Source organism: Erpetoichthys calabaricus, chromosome 10 (genome assembly GCF_900747795.2).
Source record: "Erpetoichthys calabaricus chromosome 10, fErpCal1.3, whole genome shotgun sequence".
In the NCBI taxonomy this organism is placed as follows: Eukaryota; Metazoa; Chordata; class Cladistia; order Polypteriformes; family Polypteridae; genus Erpetoichthys; species Erpetoichthys calabaricus.
Genome location: NC_041403.2, coordinates 118,104,614 through 118,122,439, shown reverse-complemented (window position 1 = coordinate 118,122,439; position 17,826 = coordinate 118,104,614). Strand labels below are relative to the sequence as shown.

The 17,826-nt window shown below is 38.2% G+C and overlaps 2 protein-coding genes across 2 annotated transcripts in view; both read left to right on the top strand.

Moving 5' to 3' along the window:
- The window catches only part of LOC114659356 (proteasome subunit alpha type-7-like), a 592,565-nt gene that overhangs the window by 224,409 nt on the left and 350,330 nt on the right, over positions 1 to 17,826 (top strand). The gene's annotated exons all lie outside the window — the stretch shown is intronic.
- Positions 1 to 17,826, top strand: part of LOC114659359 (cadherin-like protein 26) — a 67,906-nt gene that overhangs the window by 21,402 nt on the left and 28,678 nt on the right. Inside the window, exons 3-6 of the mRNA XM_028811802.2 lie at positions 8,973 to 9,122; positions 10,759 to 10,903; positions 13,424 to 13,584; positions 15,559 to 15,693. Coding sequence (XP_028667635.2) covers positions 8,973 to 9,122; positions 10,759 to 10,903; positions 13,424 to 13,584; positions 15,559 to 15,693 — 591 coding nt within the window. The remainder of the gene's footprint in view (positions 1 to 8,972; positions 9,123 to 10,758; positions 10,904 to 13,423; positions 13,585 to 15,558; positions 15,694 to 17,826) is intronic.

The window sequence follows — 17,826 nt, the reverse complement described above, 5'->3', positions numbered from 1 at the left end:
AATAATCCAGAAGAAAGACTTCCCAAAAGATGACTAGTGAAAAATCAAATCCACAGTATGGGTTGCATCTGTCTGATTGTAGACCCTGATATTACTGAGATGTCCCTCTCCATGATATTAAATCTCTTACATAGTCCTGATAGTATGCCTTCAGTAGTCTGAAATGCTTTCTGAGCACCATGTTTTACCTCTGTACAGAAAGAAAGGGGTCATAACTATAAGATGAATCAGGATTCAGTCAGTATTTCACAATAATTAAGAGCCTGTTTCCTCAAGAGATCAAAACCCACATGTTTGTGTTCTGGGTGATGGTTCACTTTTTAAATTTTCTTGAATAGATGCCTTTAAAGATATGTTGAGTACTGTTTTATTTCATCGGTGGGAGTTGGTGTTGCAAAATGGAATCATGTTAGTGGAGGACTTAAGTGTTCCTTATGTCACGTTTGTGTTTTACATTATCATAAACCTGTGTGAAGATGGCAAAAGGTACCTTAATAGAATTTCTAACAGAGCACCTTTTCATTACCATCATTTGAAAGGTGAAGTTCCATGAAACTTGATTTACTGGACTTGAGATTGGAATAGAAAATTCTGAGGTAAATATAATGTTGTGTATTCAGTGTAGATCCAGTGGACTAGCTGGAAAGATGTCCTTAAATAGGTTTATCATGAAAGCCAAAAACAGTGAAATGGTACTTAAGATGGTGATGCTAACCTTCCTCAACTCCAATGTTGAGCACAAACTGGTAACCTGTTTACTCAGAGCTGAGGATTACACCCATACAGTATGTCATTGTGAAAGCAGTGTATTATAGCATAGTTATACTGCCAGATCCACTTAAGTGCTTTGTCTTGACAAATAAGTATGACATAACACCTCATTTATATTGAGTGCCACTTCTGGATAAGAATTTTAAATATCTTAGAAATTAACTATCTAACAAATAAGCAGGGAGGGGCTGTGATTTATTTAATTTGTTATGCCCATAAGTTCCTGTGTTCATGTGATTTTGGGGAGGCTCCAGGACACACTATCAAGTGGAGTTCTTCACTTAAATGAAACCTGCATATCATGGACTGGGATGTGGCCCTGTAATAGAGCTTGAGCTGCTGAGTTTTTGGGCCCAAGTAAACTCTTATGTTTTCTACTGAATATCTGAAACATCATTAAAAGTTGGCACTTTATGCTAATTCACTGAAAAAAGCTGGTATCCCATAATACTTAAGACAGCGTAGTGTTACAAAGTGAGGCAGTCTCCACACATGTAAGGAGAAAATTAGGTTGACTGTCAGTTGCAAACAAGTCTAATTGTAAACTGTAATGGGCCGCCAGGTCCCATGCCCCTACTGCATATGTTCCGGGGGAGCAGCCATGGGCTCCTCAGTACCTCCCCCGGGACGCTTGTTGGCAGCCTCCCTGGGTGACGTTGGTGCGTCAGTTTCCCTCAGGGCTCCATGGGAGATGGAGTTCTCCACAGTCCTGTGGGGATCTGGGGTGGCCACCAGGGGGTGCTGCATGGATCCCAGAGCTTTTGTGGACACCTCTACAGCCCCGCCCAGAAGTGCAATTAGCAACAGGTGATCAAGCACCTGGAGCACTTCCGGGTAGGCTATAAAAAGGGCCAGCATCCACCACTCAGGGGCCAGAATCAGGAGGAAGAGCACGAGGTTGCCTGGGAGGAGTGGTGGTGCCAGAGAAAGAGTGTTTGTTGGTCAGTGTTTGGAGTGCACACACCCCAGACTTACAAATACTGTAAAACACTAAGAACAGAGATAACCGTGTGCAGAGATATCAAAAGAAGGGCTAAAGGAGAAGGTGGGAACTTCAGGACATACAGAGGAATGATCTAAACAGGCAAGACATTGTAATTAATGTAAGCAACAAACGAAATGCAAATTACAAGACTAAAGTGAGTAACAAAATCCTGAGAGTATGAACTCTAGCATAGAGTAACAACTAAAAATTAATATCAGATACTGAGCTTAATATTGAGCAATTAAGCACACCAAGAAATCTAACAATAAAAGACACTGCCAGAGAAAAAAGACCTGTCTGAGGGAACTGAGGCGCTCATCCTGACAATCAGCTCAAGTCTCCCTTTTTTCACCATTGCTTTTCAGATGCAACTACTAGTAATGGAGACCTTATATTTTTGATTGAAGCAGTTTATTAATGTGTATTTAGTTTAATTAAATGACTTGACCCAGCTTTCTGTTTGTGTTCTCAAAATCAGAACAACTGTTTAGCTGTTTTATCTTTACACATAGTGTTTCTTATTGTTACAGCCTTTAGTTCCAGGTTGTGTTTATTTTAGTTTACTATTTTTTTAGAATTCTAAAGTTCTAATTTTTTATTATGAACAGCTATTTAAAACTGATTCTTCAGCTAGGATGTTGGATATCTCTGGGTCCACGGTTCTTGAGGCTGATCCTCCAATTAGCTGTGAACCACCCAATCTCACTGAGATTACACAGGTGGTGAACCAGCTGAAGGTAGGGAAGGCTGCAGGGATCTATGGTATCCGGGGTGAACTTCTCCAGGTAAGGTGGTAAGGCTGTCCTCCTGGCATTGCAAGTAATCTTTGCTTCCATTTGGGAGATGGGCCTCATCTCAACTGACTGGAAAATGGGATTTGTCGTCCCTATCTGGAAAGGGAAGTGTGATCACCTGGATTGAAGCAACTATAGGGACATAACACTGTTCTTGGTGCCAGTTAAGGTCCTTGCTAGGATTCGTGATCACTTGCTCACTTACCAGTGACATTAGCAGTCTGGTTTTACGCCTAAGATGTCTAACATCAACAGCATCCTGGCACTGAGGGTTCTCATGGAGTTTCTTTTCAGTCTTTGTCGATTTTCATAAAGCGTTTTCCCAGTTGATTCTGGGGTTCATCAGGGGTGTGATCTTGCTTCTATTCTGTTCAATGCTTGCATGGACTGGGTGTTGGGCAAGATCGTGGGGTCCAGCTGCTGTGGGGCATCTGTTGGTGAAGAAAGATTCACTGATCTTGACTTTGCTGACAATGCTGTGATCTTCACGGAGTCAATGGAGTCTAAGTGTCTGGGCTTGCAAGTGTCCTGAATTAAAACCAAGATCAAGGCCCTTTAATGACCTCTTAGACACAGCCATCAGCAGTGTTTCTGTCTGCGGAGAGAGTGTCAACCTTGTTGAGAGGTTAACTTACTTCGGCAGTGACATTCATGCCTCTGGTGACTCTTCCTATGAAGTCAGTAGGTGGATTGGGAGAGCATTTGCGATCATGAGGTTGCTGGAAAGGGGTGTGTAGCACTCCCAATATCTATGCAAAACAACGAAGGTCCAAGTCTTTAGAGTCCTGGTGCTTCCTGTCTTTCTGTATGGTTGAGAGACATGGATCCAGAGACCTGAGACAAAAACTGGACTCCTTCTGTACTGTGTTTCTTCATAGAATCCTTAGGTACCGCTGATTTGACTTTGTGTTGAATGAGTGGTTGCTCATGGAGTCCCGAATGAGGCATATTACCTGCACTGTGAGTGAGCATCAGTTACGGCACTATGGCCATGTGGCGCATTTCCCAGAGGCTGATCCGGCTCTCAGGATCCTTATTGTCGAGGACCCGAGTGGCTGAACCAGGCTAAGGGGATGCCCACGTAACACCTGGCTGCGGCAGACAGAGGGGACTGGACCGCGTTTCTGTCTAGGGAGATGCCAACCAGGATCTTGAGCTGTTTCTTTGTGTGGTAAGTGCAGCAACGAGCTGTACCAGTGCATGCTCCCCAAACTGACTTGACCTGACATCAGTCAGTAGGCAGTCAAGGTAAATAACACTGTATTCAGCCACCAACCAGAAAGTTTTTACTGTATATCTGTGTGTTTTATTATTAAATAGTTGCTTTATTAAAATATTGAGAGAGAAGTTCAGTTGTCTAACACTGAATGAGACAACTGTCAGATCACTTGCTTGAAAATGAGATTCATTGCAAACACAGGGAATAATGTTGTGAAAATATTGGAGCCCAAATCAAAAAATTTGACAAAATTGTGTTGAATAATGATGGCAAAATTAATAAAATAATCTAAGGAAATGTGAAAGTAAACATTCCCATATGCACATTCATGGCACAGGGTCATCTGGTTTTTAAAAATCAGTACATATTTCTGTTGTACATAACTCTTAATTTCCTTCTGTGAACAAATAAAGATTGATTGATTGATCTTTATTTGTCCCAAGGGGGAAATCTGGCTTTTTACATAAGCTCAATTAATAATGTAACAAACAAATACACACATGGATGACTAAAAAGAAAGGGAGCTTCTAACTTGGCTAAAGATAAAAGGAACAGTCCCAGTGAGGCATTATGTACACATATTGCTGTTGGTATCAAGGTGCCCCGGTAGTACTTCTTGACACATTTCTGCTGAATAATTCATTAGCCAAAAGTACTTGATGCTAGTGAGTCTATTTACCTCTATCTATGAATGATAAAATATGGAAACCCTCAATGAGAATTGAGTGAAGCCTTTGAAAGGTTTGTCCATCTTTTGGAAAAGTTCCTAGTACAGTGTTTGTACAACAGCTATGCCATATTTCAAAACAGCTGATGTACAAGGAAAAGACATTCTCTGGCAGTGAGGATTATTTTGGAAATTTGCTGACCGTGCCTCATCTTGTCTTTATATGTGAGCTTGATACAAGAAACAAACCTTTTTTAAAAAGGTACTTGAACAGCAGCCAGAAAAATACCCTTATAGTGCCAACATGCCGGAGGGTGTTTAGAGTGTCTGCAGCATTAAAAATATAAGGTGTTGACAGTAATTAATTTTCTCATGTCACGGCAAAGCATTAATAAACATTGAGCAGATTGCAGGCTCACTTCAAGCATTATGTGCCCAACAGGACTTAGAGCTCAAGGCTAACCTTGTTTTACATCATACTGGTTCTTAATTATCAGATCTTTACATTTGGTTCCCAATGATGGGGTTAAGAATATTACTTTGTAATTATAGTAAGTGATACTTCATGAGTAAAAGATACTTGCAAATTTCCTGTAAAAGGCAAAGAGTGAGCCAATTGCTCCTGCATCATTGGGTCAGCAGCAAGCAAATTCAATTGCATGTGTGCTTATTAGAACTTCAAACATTTTTGAGCCACTTTTGCATAGAATGACATAAATAATGAAATGTGGAAGGTAGGAAACCCATACAATGAAAGCTACATTTTTAAGATGAGAAACTTTTTTTTTGTTTAACAACCTTTTCTGCTGTTCGATTTCAAAAAGATTAATCTTTTGAATTTAAAAGCAAAACTGATATACTGAATATAACTTGTATTCTACATGATCTACTTTAAATGACTTTAAGTGACTTGCTGCATTTAGTTAACAGAACAGAACCTTTCCACTGCAAAGGACTGGCAGGCAGCCCATCCAAGGTTTGATTCCTGCATAGTGTTTAATGTTTTGTGACAGCCTCCATCCTTGAGGAGTGGTGGCTCTGAGGCTAAGGATCTGTGCTGGCAATTGGAAGGATGCCAGTTCAAATCCCATAAACGACAGAAGTGACTCTACTCTGTTGGACCCTTGAGCAAGGCAATTAACTTGCAATTGCTTAGTCCGGGGTATGATGTTAATCTGCATCCAGCCCTGCAAGCAGGTCCTTCCGCCTACAGGGGAAACTTGGGAGTTGGTGGCAGGATTGGCACTTCTGCAACTGTAAAAAACCTCACACTGTTCCAGTGTGGTGCTGAGTTGTCACCCACTGCACTTGGGTCCCAATCCTGGTGGTGTGGTACATGCTCCCAACCCCTCTCTTGTCATCTTTTACTACATTAACCAGTTTAATTAATGGATGGATCTATTAGAAGAATTCTAGACCTTTTGAGAGAATTTCACAGCCGTCATGCTGAAAAGAGAATTTAAAAACTGCTGCTGAGATAGCGAATGTAAGTTAATCATAATTATCAGTACTAGCCATAGTCTTTCTGAACCATAAATACGTTGTAATGTTGTATGTGTTGACTGGAAAACTGACACTAATTCTTACTCACTGTGAACAAGTTCCCATTAGAAGAACATGTTCCAATCTGGTGGGCTAAGATAAATAATTTGATTGTGGGATGTCTTTCTTGACATGCTGCTTTGATTAAGACAAGCTCAAAATGGGACAATACACTGTGTGGCCTTTGGCTGGCTGCCAGTTAATTGATTGCTTTTTACATTACAGAATTTAATGAGCTCCGGTGCAAAAGGCGCAGAGCACAAAACACACAAGGATACAGCTCGAAGCATAAAAAAAAGAAAATACATGGCAAGATCATTTAAATACATAACAAATGGTGGCGAAGTTATTACATACAGGGAAAAGATTACAACTGTCTAGATGTAAAGTTTAAAAAAAGATGGATTGTGCCACACATATAAATAGATTAACAATTCATAGCTGATACAAATCACAAACTACACAACACCTCTCACTACAAGAAACGCTATCATAGGGCGCCTTACATGAACACAGCTATAATATACTTGTTTGATATACAGTATATGTGGTGGGCTGGCGCCCTGCCCGGGGTTTGTTTCCTGCCTTGCGCCCTGTGTTGGCTGGGCTTGGCTCCAGCAGACCCCTGTGACCCTGTAGTTAGGATATAGCAGGTTGGATAATGGAAGGATGGATATACAGTATATGGTAGAAATAGAGCACAGTCAGTTTAGTCACTTGCTAAGAGTCAAACAGTGAGAAACAACTAGAGAGTGAAGTCATTTGTTATGGTATACAGTCCAATGGCTTGGTCACTACGTCACTAAGCCATTGGTCTCTCCCTCCATCTCTCACTCAAAATTAAATTCATGCAGTTGACTTTATAATAGATTTACCTGCTTGCCGGAGGTGGGTGGTTTAAACCATAGGTTTTACTTGTGTGCATGACCCTGAGGAAACTATTACTACTAGTGCCCTAATTATAACAATATATTTATTTGATAAAAGTAGGGTGGGCTTCACAAAGATGAGTGCTATATAAAATAAACAGTTCTTGTGTATTTATTATTATGTGAATCTCAGTTATATTAGCAAACTGAGACTGTTAATCACAGAGTTAGATAAAGTGCAGACATTTTATTTATATATTTATATATTTTTTCCTTGACCTTGTTTCTTTATTGTTCCGTTTTTTTCTCAGACTTACAGGAGACAATTTATACAAGCTTTGCTTTGAAAGTATAAAAATATAATGTTGTCTTTTCTGTGTTTAATTAGGCAATAAATCTAACACGCAGAAACAAGTTTCTCACATAAAGAACATTTTAAAATTCTTTTAGTGAACAGCCACCTGCTTTGTTGGTATAACTAACTTGTTTGTTCCCTTAAAACGTCATTTCTTTTGCTGATGGCGTATCTCAACCAACTGTCACTTATTATGCAGCCTTAAATACCTGAATTTCTGGAATGTCTTTGTTCTAGTTGGTTTCCTCCAAGCGTGCATGTTGGGAGATTTTATGCAGTTTGCAGACTGTCAGCCATTTCACTTTCTTTATGCTGGTATAGCAACTAAAGCAGCATGAAATGAAAATGGCTTATCTGTTTGGTGCTTTCAGATCTTTTCAGGTTTGAGTGAATTCACTGGATGACCCATTCACAATATTCAATTTCAAGTACCCATCGGAGCATGGGGGCTTTGCCGTTTCTTTAGATTGCCTATTTGTTAGCTGTTTTGGGGTCATGTTGCAATAAATATTAAAGTTAATCAATTGCTTGCAATCAATTGTTATTCAAAAAAAAGTAGCTGATATACTGTAAGTGGTTTGAAATAAAATGATATAATAATAACAGAAGACAGACAACCCAGGAAGGTGGTATGACTGGTTAAAACTCTAGGTGATGCTTGGCCATATTGTAATTTAGGAATTGATACTGAGACAACACTAAGCTTTAATTTGCAGAGCAGTCCAGTAAGATAGCTCACCCTTGTTGATGTTAGTTGGCCATTAGCAGTAATTATTAGTTTATCATCAGACACAAAGCAGGTTTGTCTGAGCAGAATAAGCTTTACGATTTTGGTTATGCATGGACTACATAAATGGTTTCCAAGATCTTAGACAGTAAAGCCTATTAGAAATTTTCAGTTTAATCTTTAAGATGTATTACAGGTTAAACATTGAAACAAGTAATAACCAAGGAGACTCAAAGACTAAAAAAAAAGGTATTTCATTAACTAAATAATAATACAGAGTGGAGACTGACCTCAGGGAGAGCACAAAGTAACAAATAAGCAAAATAGATAAAACTTGTACCCCTCTGTGCCTAACTATACACAGGATATAGGCCCACTGACTAACATGTGGAGTTCATAAGGCACTGACTCTTTCTAGTAAAGAACACAATAGTTTCCTTTCTCACTTCTTTTTTCCTTGTTAGACCACTGGACTCTCTGTTTGTCTTGCCTAGTGAGCCTTTGTCACCTCTTTAATCTGAACTCAAAACTCGTCTGTCCTGTAGCAAGGAGGTCTTTTCAAGTCTCAGCCCAGACATGTTTCCATGAGTGGCCTACATCCTATAAAACTCCTAGTGTCATCCTCCTACTACTGCCTGAGGTGGCCCCATTTATCCCTGCAAATCTTTAGTCCTATTTGCAGGGACTTCAATATAATAAGCAGCAGGAGGCAATAAAATGTTTCTCTTATAACATTGTTTCCCATGATTCTTTGATTAAAGAATATTCCTTGTCAATTTAGCTCTGGGGACTCCACCATTCAATATGAGTCTGACATTCCTACTATGATGCCATACTGGACTAGAGTTGGACATCATTAGTGAGTTAACATCAGCCATCACTCTCAAGTGCTGATCTTCTTGTGGATCACAAACATAAGAAAGACTCTAGAATAATATGCTTACAGTTATACAAAAGTAAAAAATCTCTATGGAAGGGTGTTAGCATTTCTTGTACTATTTTAATGTATATATATTTTTTGTGGTTCTTTACTCCCCAATTAGATTAAACTTGATCGGAAGTATGCAGTTGAGTTCAGTCTCAAGGGACAAGGTGTGGATCAGGATCCAGTTGGAGTGGTTGCCATTGATGAATATGATGGGACAATTAAAGTAAAGAGGAAAATTGATCGTGAGCAGTATCCCAGATTAGATGTAAGTATAAACTTTGTTATTTTGTTACTTTCCACAATATTATACTAGGATCTAGATTAGTTTTTAACAGAACACTGGCAAAGTGAAACGTTAAGCCTGTTTAAATTTAAGAACACACTAATTACTTTGTATGTTTACTTCTGTTTTGACTGAAAATATTCTTAGAGGTTCCTACATATTCAGATTCATATCTGTATATAGATAGATAGATAGATAGATAGATAGATAGATAGATAGATAGATAGATAGATAGATAGATAGATAGATAGATAGATAGATAGATAGATAGATAGATAGATAGATAGATAGATAGATAGACACTTTATTAATCCCAATGGGAAATTCACATTCTTCAGCAGCAGCATACTGACACAATAAATAATATTAAATTAAAGAATGATAATAATGCAGGTGAAAAACAGACAACAGCTTTGTATAATGTTAAATGTTAACATTTACCCCCCCGGGTGGAATTAAAGAATCGCATAGTTTGGGGGAGGAACGATCTCCTCAGTCTGTCAGTGGAGCAGGACATTGACAGCAGTCTGTCGCTGAAGCTGCTCCTCTGTCTGGAGATGATACTGTTTAGTGGATGCAGTGGATTCTCCATAATTGATAGGAGCCTGCTGAGCGCCCTTCGCTCTGCCACAGATGTTAAACTGTCCAGCTCCATGCCAACAATAGAGCTTGCCTTCCTCACCAGTTTGTCCAGGCGTGAGGCGTCTTTCCTCTTAATGCTGCCTCCCCAGCACACCACTGCGTAGAAGAGGGCGCTCACCACAACTGTCTGACAGAACATCTGCAGCATCTTATTGCAGATGTTGAAGGACGCCAGCCTTCTAAGGTAGTATAACCGGCTCTGTCCTTTCTTACACAGTGCATCAGTATTGGCAGTCTAGTCTAATTTATCATCCGGCTGCACTCCCAGATATTTATAGGTCTGCACCATCTGCACACAGTCACCTTTGATGATCACTGGGTCTATGAGGGGTCTGGGCCTCCTAAAATCCACCACCAGCTCCTTGGTTTTGCTGGTGTTCAGGTGTAGGTGGTTTGAGTCGCACCATTTAACAAAGTCATTGATTAGGTCCCTATACTCCTCCTCCAGCCCATTCCTGATGCAGCCCACGATAGCAGTGTCATCAGCGAACTTTTGCACATGGCAGGACTCCGAGTTGTATTGGAAGTCCGATGTATATAGGCTGAACAGGACCGGAGAAAGTACAGTCCCCTGTGGCGCTCCTGTGTTGCTGACCACAATGTCAGACGTGCAGTCCCCAAGACGCACATACTGAGGTCTGTCTTTAAGATAGCCCACGATCCATGCCACTAGGTATGAATCTAATCCCATTTCTGTCAGCTTGTCCCTAAGGAGCAGAGGTTGAATTGTGTTGATATCATTTGTGTTATATCATTTAGTTTAAGATCCTGGAGTTCTAGGGACTGTCTCAGTGGCATCAAAACTCAGCCACATGCTAGGAGCCAACCCTAAACAGGGCATCAGTACATTGCAGAGCCTAGTCATGCATGCACCAACTTTGACACTCCTGCTAAGTCAGTTTAGATATGTCAAATGCATAGTAACTTCTCGCCCATAATTTTACATTAATGGCTTAATCTGTTATTTTTGTACTAGCTCACATTTGAAGCAAGAAACACTTCAAATAATAAAGTTGATACAAGACTTGGAGTGGAGATTAAAATCTTGGACATTAATGACAATGCTCCTGAGTTTCTGCAGAAAGTTTATAAAGTTTCATTAAAGGAAAGTGATAAGCAAGGTAAGATAATGTTTGCCATTTAATTACTTGAAAAGCTTTTTGGTGCTTTCCTTCTTTTTCTGATTTGATTATTTACCCACATATTTTTACTTGCCTTTCCCTTGGAGTTGAATGATGCAGCATTTTATTTACATAATGTTTTGTAAGTTTTTTTTTCTTTTGCTTAACAAAGGACTATCCTTGTATTGTTGAAATTACAGTTTTTCTCAATTGCATAGACACATTTCTTGAAAATAAGCTCCATTTCCCAAAACACAATTTCATAACTTCATACTCAACTCCCCAAACTTCAAACTTCCAGTTCAAAACCAAACTCTCTACTGAAAACCATGTCATCTTATATCAAAACCAAACTTTGCCTTCAGACATCACACAAAAACCTTCAAGAATACATACACTACAACATAGCCTTACATCATGCTGAGATGAATTGAAAACACTGCTATAAAAACCTGTTACTGCAACAAGTAATGTTACTTATGTCCAATTATCCTTCAGGAGAGACCACCCCCCAACTGTCAAATCGAGTTGTTGGCTTAAACCATGTAGGCCATTGGCCTCTCTCTTGTTCTTCGGTGGTTGTCTCTCAGTTCTAGATAACAAAATACTGCAAGTGCTAACTGTCAAACCATACATTTTACAATAGGAACATGCAGTAACAATGTCAAATGGTGCAGTAACTCAGTGCATTTCAGACAGCATTCCATCCAAGAGAGCAAACAGCTGCAGTACATGTAGGTGTTTTAGGTAACAGTGTACAGTACTCCGGAGTTACAGTAGAGAGCAGTATGTAAATGACCTACCTATTTTCTTCTCTGAAGGTTCGTATTGTAGAGGCAACCAGCTTCTGCCATTGACATCCCATGCACAAGGACATGGTCAACAACAGTGGCACAAATCTCATTTGAGACCATTTGCCTCTTTGTTCCTCGCCCTCTTCCACCTCCCCTTCTGTGTCCTCTTCATCTACCTCTTTCTTTTTGTGGGGGTTGATCCAATGTTCAAAGACAAGTGAACTGGCCTGTGGCCCCTTTATCTACTTATCTAAGGCTATGACTGCTGTGTGAAGAACATTTAGTGTTTACACCTGAGGCACTTTGTGCTAAATGTGTTCCTGCTGTACTGATCCGAGTTGATGATGTTGTAGTCAGTGCTTTCTAAAGGAGCACATAGTGAAGCCAATGATACATGAAGGAATTTGTGTCTAGAGTTTTGCACAAAAAGTGGAATGATTCTGAATCATGTGTCAAAATAGGGAATAGCTTTATAGTTATGGGAAATGGGTTTGCATTTTGGTAGATGAAGGTATGGTTTGGGATTTTTAGTTAATACGTTTGATAATATTGTGCAAGCAATCAAGAAAAACTGTAATAAATATTGACAAATTTATGTAGGGTAAAATGCCCTGAAGGGACATGGCAGTCTTTAGATGCTAAAGGTTTAGGTTCTTCAGCATCCTCTGTAGCTAGAGTTTTTGTTTTAGTCTCATCCCTAACTATCTGACCATTGTATTTGTGTACTTAAGTTAGACATTTACTTTCTCATTTCAGTCTTTTGTAACTCTTTTGATTTAACTATTATTATTGTAACGCACCTTAAGCTACTTTTGTGTTTGAAAGTGTGCTATATCATATGGATGTTGCTGTTGTTGTTATTGTAGCATTTAGTTGTAACATAAATAATTGTGAGGGAGCCCTTAAGAGCCATATAGTCTTCTCTCTGTCTCTCTCTCTCTCTCTCACGCACACACACACGCACACACACGCACACACACACACACACACACACACACACACACATACACTGTCCCTGTGTCAGTATCTTTATTTCTATCATACTAGATTTACCTGTTAATTCTTCTGGTCCTCTAAACTAACTTTTTGTAATGCTGGTCTTTCTTTTATGACTTTATTTAACACTGTATTTCTGATATGGCCTCCTTACTTCCTATAGAGCACACTAACTTGCAGTGTCCTTTGAGGCTGAAAATTGAAAATATTCTTACTTTATTTCGTGACAAAGTAATAGTGTAGCGCTAGATTTCTATTTTGGAAAAGCCCTTAACACTATCTATTTTAAATTGTGCCTTTGATCAGTTATTCTAACTTTCTACCTAATGTGAACAGGTATACTTCTATAATGGTGAAAACATTTAAAAATATACAATACGTTGATTGTGTATCTGCATGATCATCCGAATACTTTGAATTGAAAAGCAGACATTACATTTCCTGTTGCAATTCTGTGTAATGAAAGAAATTTTTAGACCTTTCAGACTGTGCTTGGTTATTTTGGAATGTAATCTTTGTAATGTCTAGGTAATTTAATTTTTAAGTGTGTGTGCCCTGCGGTGGGCTGGCACCCTGCCCAGGGTTTGTTCCTGCCTTGCACCCTGTGTTGGCTGGGATTGGCTCCAGCAGACCCCCGTGACCCTATGTTAGGATATAGCGGGTTGGACAAAGACTGACTGACATTTGTAATCTTAAGTATTCTTTGATCTGTATTATTTACTTGTTTTAGGCAAACAGGTTACTATGGTACAAGCTGTGGACATTGATGAAGGCAAAAACAGAGAATTTCATTATTCTCTCATTTCTCAGAGTCCAGACAACAATAATGCCCAGTTCTTTATAGACCCTAATACAGGAATCATCTCCTTCCGAGGATGCCTTGATTATGAAGTAAGTGTATTCTGCTAATCAACTCCTGATTAAGTGTGGATGTGGGTAGTACTGGGATGCCCAAGTGTCTGTATTGAAGATAACCGGAAAGATCAATAATTTTTGACAATTCCCATTACACAATTAATATATATCACATCCTTTACTCATTACAGTATTTGTTTCTCTAAAATTAAAATATTTACCAGATGTTTTCAGATCTTAATGATTCCTTGGCAATAATATCTTTTTGATTTAGGGGTACAGGATATGGCCCATGACCTGAGAAATTAGTTTTAATAAAGCAAGTGCTGATTTCAGATTTGGTTCATTGTTTAATTTTTAAAGTCATGTAAGTATTTTATATTAAAATAAATACATTTATCAGAAGATATGAAGAGTATTGTAACAGTGACAAAGGTGGAAATTCAAAATCCAGTGGCCTAGTATCCTTAGTTGCTAGGTTAGACTGTCTTGTAAGGGGGAAAAGCAGGACCAGTGGGATGTTCAAATTGGACGTCCAACAAAATGACATTTAGTTTTTGTTTTTTTTTTCAGCAAATAACATTTAGCTTCAAATACATCATTTGGTGCATCTTTACACTGAGTGCCTGAATTTATTAACTGAATAATGCTTTAAAGGAATGCTTCACCCAAAAACAATATTTATCCAGATGAATGCTCAAAACATGGAGGACATGTTTTTTTTTTGATTAAATACTGTTAAATACTTCCAGAATAATTGAGGCATATCATAATCAGAAAACTAATGTCTCATGGTATTGAGTTTAAAAATGTATGGCCCACTTCTTCAAGAGTCACTTGCAGGAAGTGATTTGGAGTTGACAATGCATTCCCAATTCAGTTTATGAACGGCCTCAAAGCTACCTTGGAATATTATTATGTTTTTTATATTCCCCATTTCCCATGAGACATATTTATGTCTTTTTATCGAGATTTTCATTGCATGTCAGAAGAGAGTTTTATTTTCCCCTTTCATCAGTTGTGATGGGCCCCAGTTTTACAAGAAAATCCATGTTTGTGGTCACTTATCTTGTATAACTGAGCAATGGCTTCATGCTCTTTTATAAAGGGTAACTTACTTTCACAAAACAATAATGTCCAGATTGGCTCAAGCTTTTTACAACCCTTTGGAAGAAAGAAAGTTGCAATGGCACATTTTCTTGCACAACTCTTATTCACCATGAGCTGCACTAACCAGACCAACGTCTGTATAAGTGTAAAAATATTTTATGTCTTACACATTTAATAGTTCATTCACCTTGCAAGAAAAACCCATCAAATGAAAAAAAATAAAGGACTATCAGGAATAAACAACTGAATTGAAGATAAATATTATTAGCAAACATACATATATTGAAATGTTTGTTTCAAAACCAATAGTCACAATTTTACAGTAATGTATCCAACATGATGATTACCTTATTGATTATACCGTTGCCTGACAATACAAATTTCTGAATTTTATCGCAGGTAATTCTGCACCTTGTTTCTACTCATCAATGTATGATAACAGATGAACTTTAAAGTACTTACATTTCAAATCATGTATAACTTTGCAAAGATGAACTGTTAATATCACTTTACGTGTCACCATACATTGGCTTCCAGATAACTGAAATTATACAATACTGTTTCTTTAGTTTAAATATCCAAACAAATTTATTTGGCAAGTATTTTCTAAAACAGCTTCTTCTAATCATATGATCTAAAATATAATTATAATAATTAAAAGCTGCTTTTATAAGTTATTCAGCTGTGATCAAAATAATTGCAACTTTTTTTTTTTGCATATGAGATGCTATTGTAATACATAAAAATGTATATGTGTTTGCACTGTATCATACTCCTAAATATGGGTGTTGGATTTAATGATATAATTAATGTATAGTTAGATTAATATATTCTGTTTTCTGTTCACAAATTTTGCTTTCCTGGTCCATTTCACAAATGTGCTCTATATCTAATCTCCAGGTAGCAGAACAGTACACAATTATAGTTGAAGCTAAGGACCATGGTGAAAAAGTTCAGCTTTCCAGCTCTGCAACAGTCATCATTGATATTACTGACGAAAACAATAATAAGCCAATAGAGATTCTTCGTATTCCAGTAGGAACTTTACTTTTTATTTTTCAACTTTTTGTCTTGTTATCTTTCATGCATATAACCCTAGTAATTCTAGTAAATCAATTGTTCAATTGATTCAGTAATTTCCCAGTCAGTGACATTTAGTGATGAATGAAACACCAGCTTTTCATTTTACATACAGTTTTGCAAAATTGCCTCTAAAATTTGTTTTGTATGTGATTGAGAAATAATTTAGAAATAAGATTCAGTGGGTTTTTTTAAGTTTTTTGGAGCAGAGAGTAAGGGAATATTGCTAACTAAGGCCAATTTCACACTCCAAAACACCTGTTCCTTGCCTTTGGTCACCCGCCAGCATTGTCCCAGAGTTCCCTATTTCCTCCCATGTGGCTCCATGCGAAATCACTGCATGGTGTGCACAGTCACGTCACCAGTTCTTACCCGCACCACAAAACTTTTAACATCAGCACTCCCTCTCGTCCTGGAATGGTAATGCATACCTCAGGTGAGCCCAGAAAGAAATCGTCTGGTGTGCATGTGTGACAATTGATTGGATCAGTTTTTCCTAAATGATTAAAATATTATAAAAATGTGTCACTGTCATAAAAAGTGAAACTGTCTACTTTTAAAAGAGTTAAATGGAATGATTCTTTTAAAGTCTAGGAAAAAAATATTATTGTTTTACAGTTTAAGTAATCTATGATTTGCAAAAAACAGATGCAAAATGTGGATTACTAATAATTTTTTATAAGCAAAATGTTATGAGGCATGATAAAGGTGCAATGTGCAGTAGTTTCAAATAACAAAGTTTAAATTGAATGAACACATTTAGGCCATCTAAAAAATGTTCCCATCCTTGTAAACATGAATAGGAATATGTAGCTTGAAATAAAGACTGACAGATGTGTGCCTCCTTTCTAATCATTGGCTGGTAGTAAAAAAACTGGACGGGTTAACTACTGTCATTGTAAAAATGATTGATGCCTACCACACCAATTCCAAAGCGTCCAACTTGCGTTTTTCTCATTTTTGTGTCATTGGTAAGAGGGAGCAGAGAGATGCAGGAAGGAGGCAGGTGTTTTGTTAGAGGCAATGATTGCTGTTTTAAAAGAAGCAGGAAGGAGGATGGAGATTTGCCCCAGGGAGCAGTAAAGTTTTGTTGGGGGGCGGGGGGCAGAAGCCATTTTGGCAGAGGTAGGAGGGAGAATGGAGTTTTGACATATAAAGAATTTTGTAATAGGGAGATAAAATGAACACTATATTTTTGTTCTTTGTGACATAGTGGTGCACCTATCACACCAAAAATGCAGGCATTGCTAGCAAGTTGTATTTACAATACCTGCCAAGCTGAATTTATTTTAATACAGTAGAATTACACTGTAGTACCCTGGCTGTTGAAAAATGACATGTGTGTAGATCTGATACTGTAACATGTAGAGGCAACTTTGTTGACCTTGATCAGCCTGATTCTTCCAAATTCCCACTTCAACACTTAGCTTTCAAGATAAGACAAATCTTAAGTTGTTTAAAAATTGAATGCAGTTGTTCAAGTCTGTTGCAAGCTTCTTGAATTACCAGAAATCAAGGAGTTTGCATTTTTTGGGGTAACCTTAACTTCTTATTTCTTTTAAAGAAACATTCCTGCCCATATGTTACATCGTAGCACAAAACTTACTAGTATAACAAAGCAGTATACAGTGCATCCAGAAAGTATTCACAGCACATCACTTTTCCCGCCATTTGTTATGTTACAGCCTTATTCCAAAATGGATTAAATTCATTTTTTTCCTCAGAATTCTACACACAACACCCCATAATGACAACGTGAAAAAAGTTTACTTGAGGTTTTTGCAAATTTATTAAAAATAAAAAAACTGAGAAATCCCATGTACATAAGTATTCACAGCCTTTGCTCAATACTTTGTCGATGCACCTTTGGCAGCAATTACAACCTCAAGTCTTGTTGAATATGATGCCACAAGCTTGGCACACCTATCCTTGGCCAGTTTCACCCATTCCTCTTTGCAGCACCTCTCAAGCTCCATCTGGTTGGATGGGAAGCGTCGGTGCACAGCCATTTTAAGATCTCTCCAGAGATGTTCAATCGGATTCAAGTCTGGGCTGTAGCTGGGCCACTCAAGGACATTCACAGAGTTG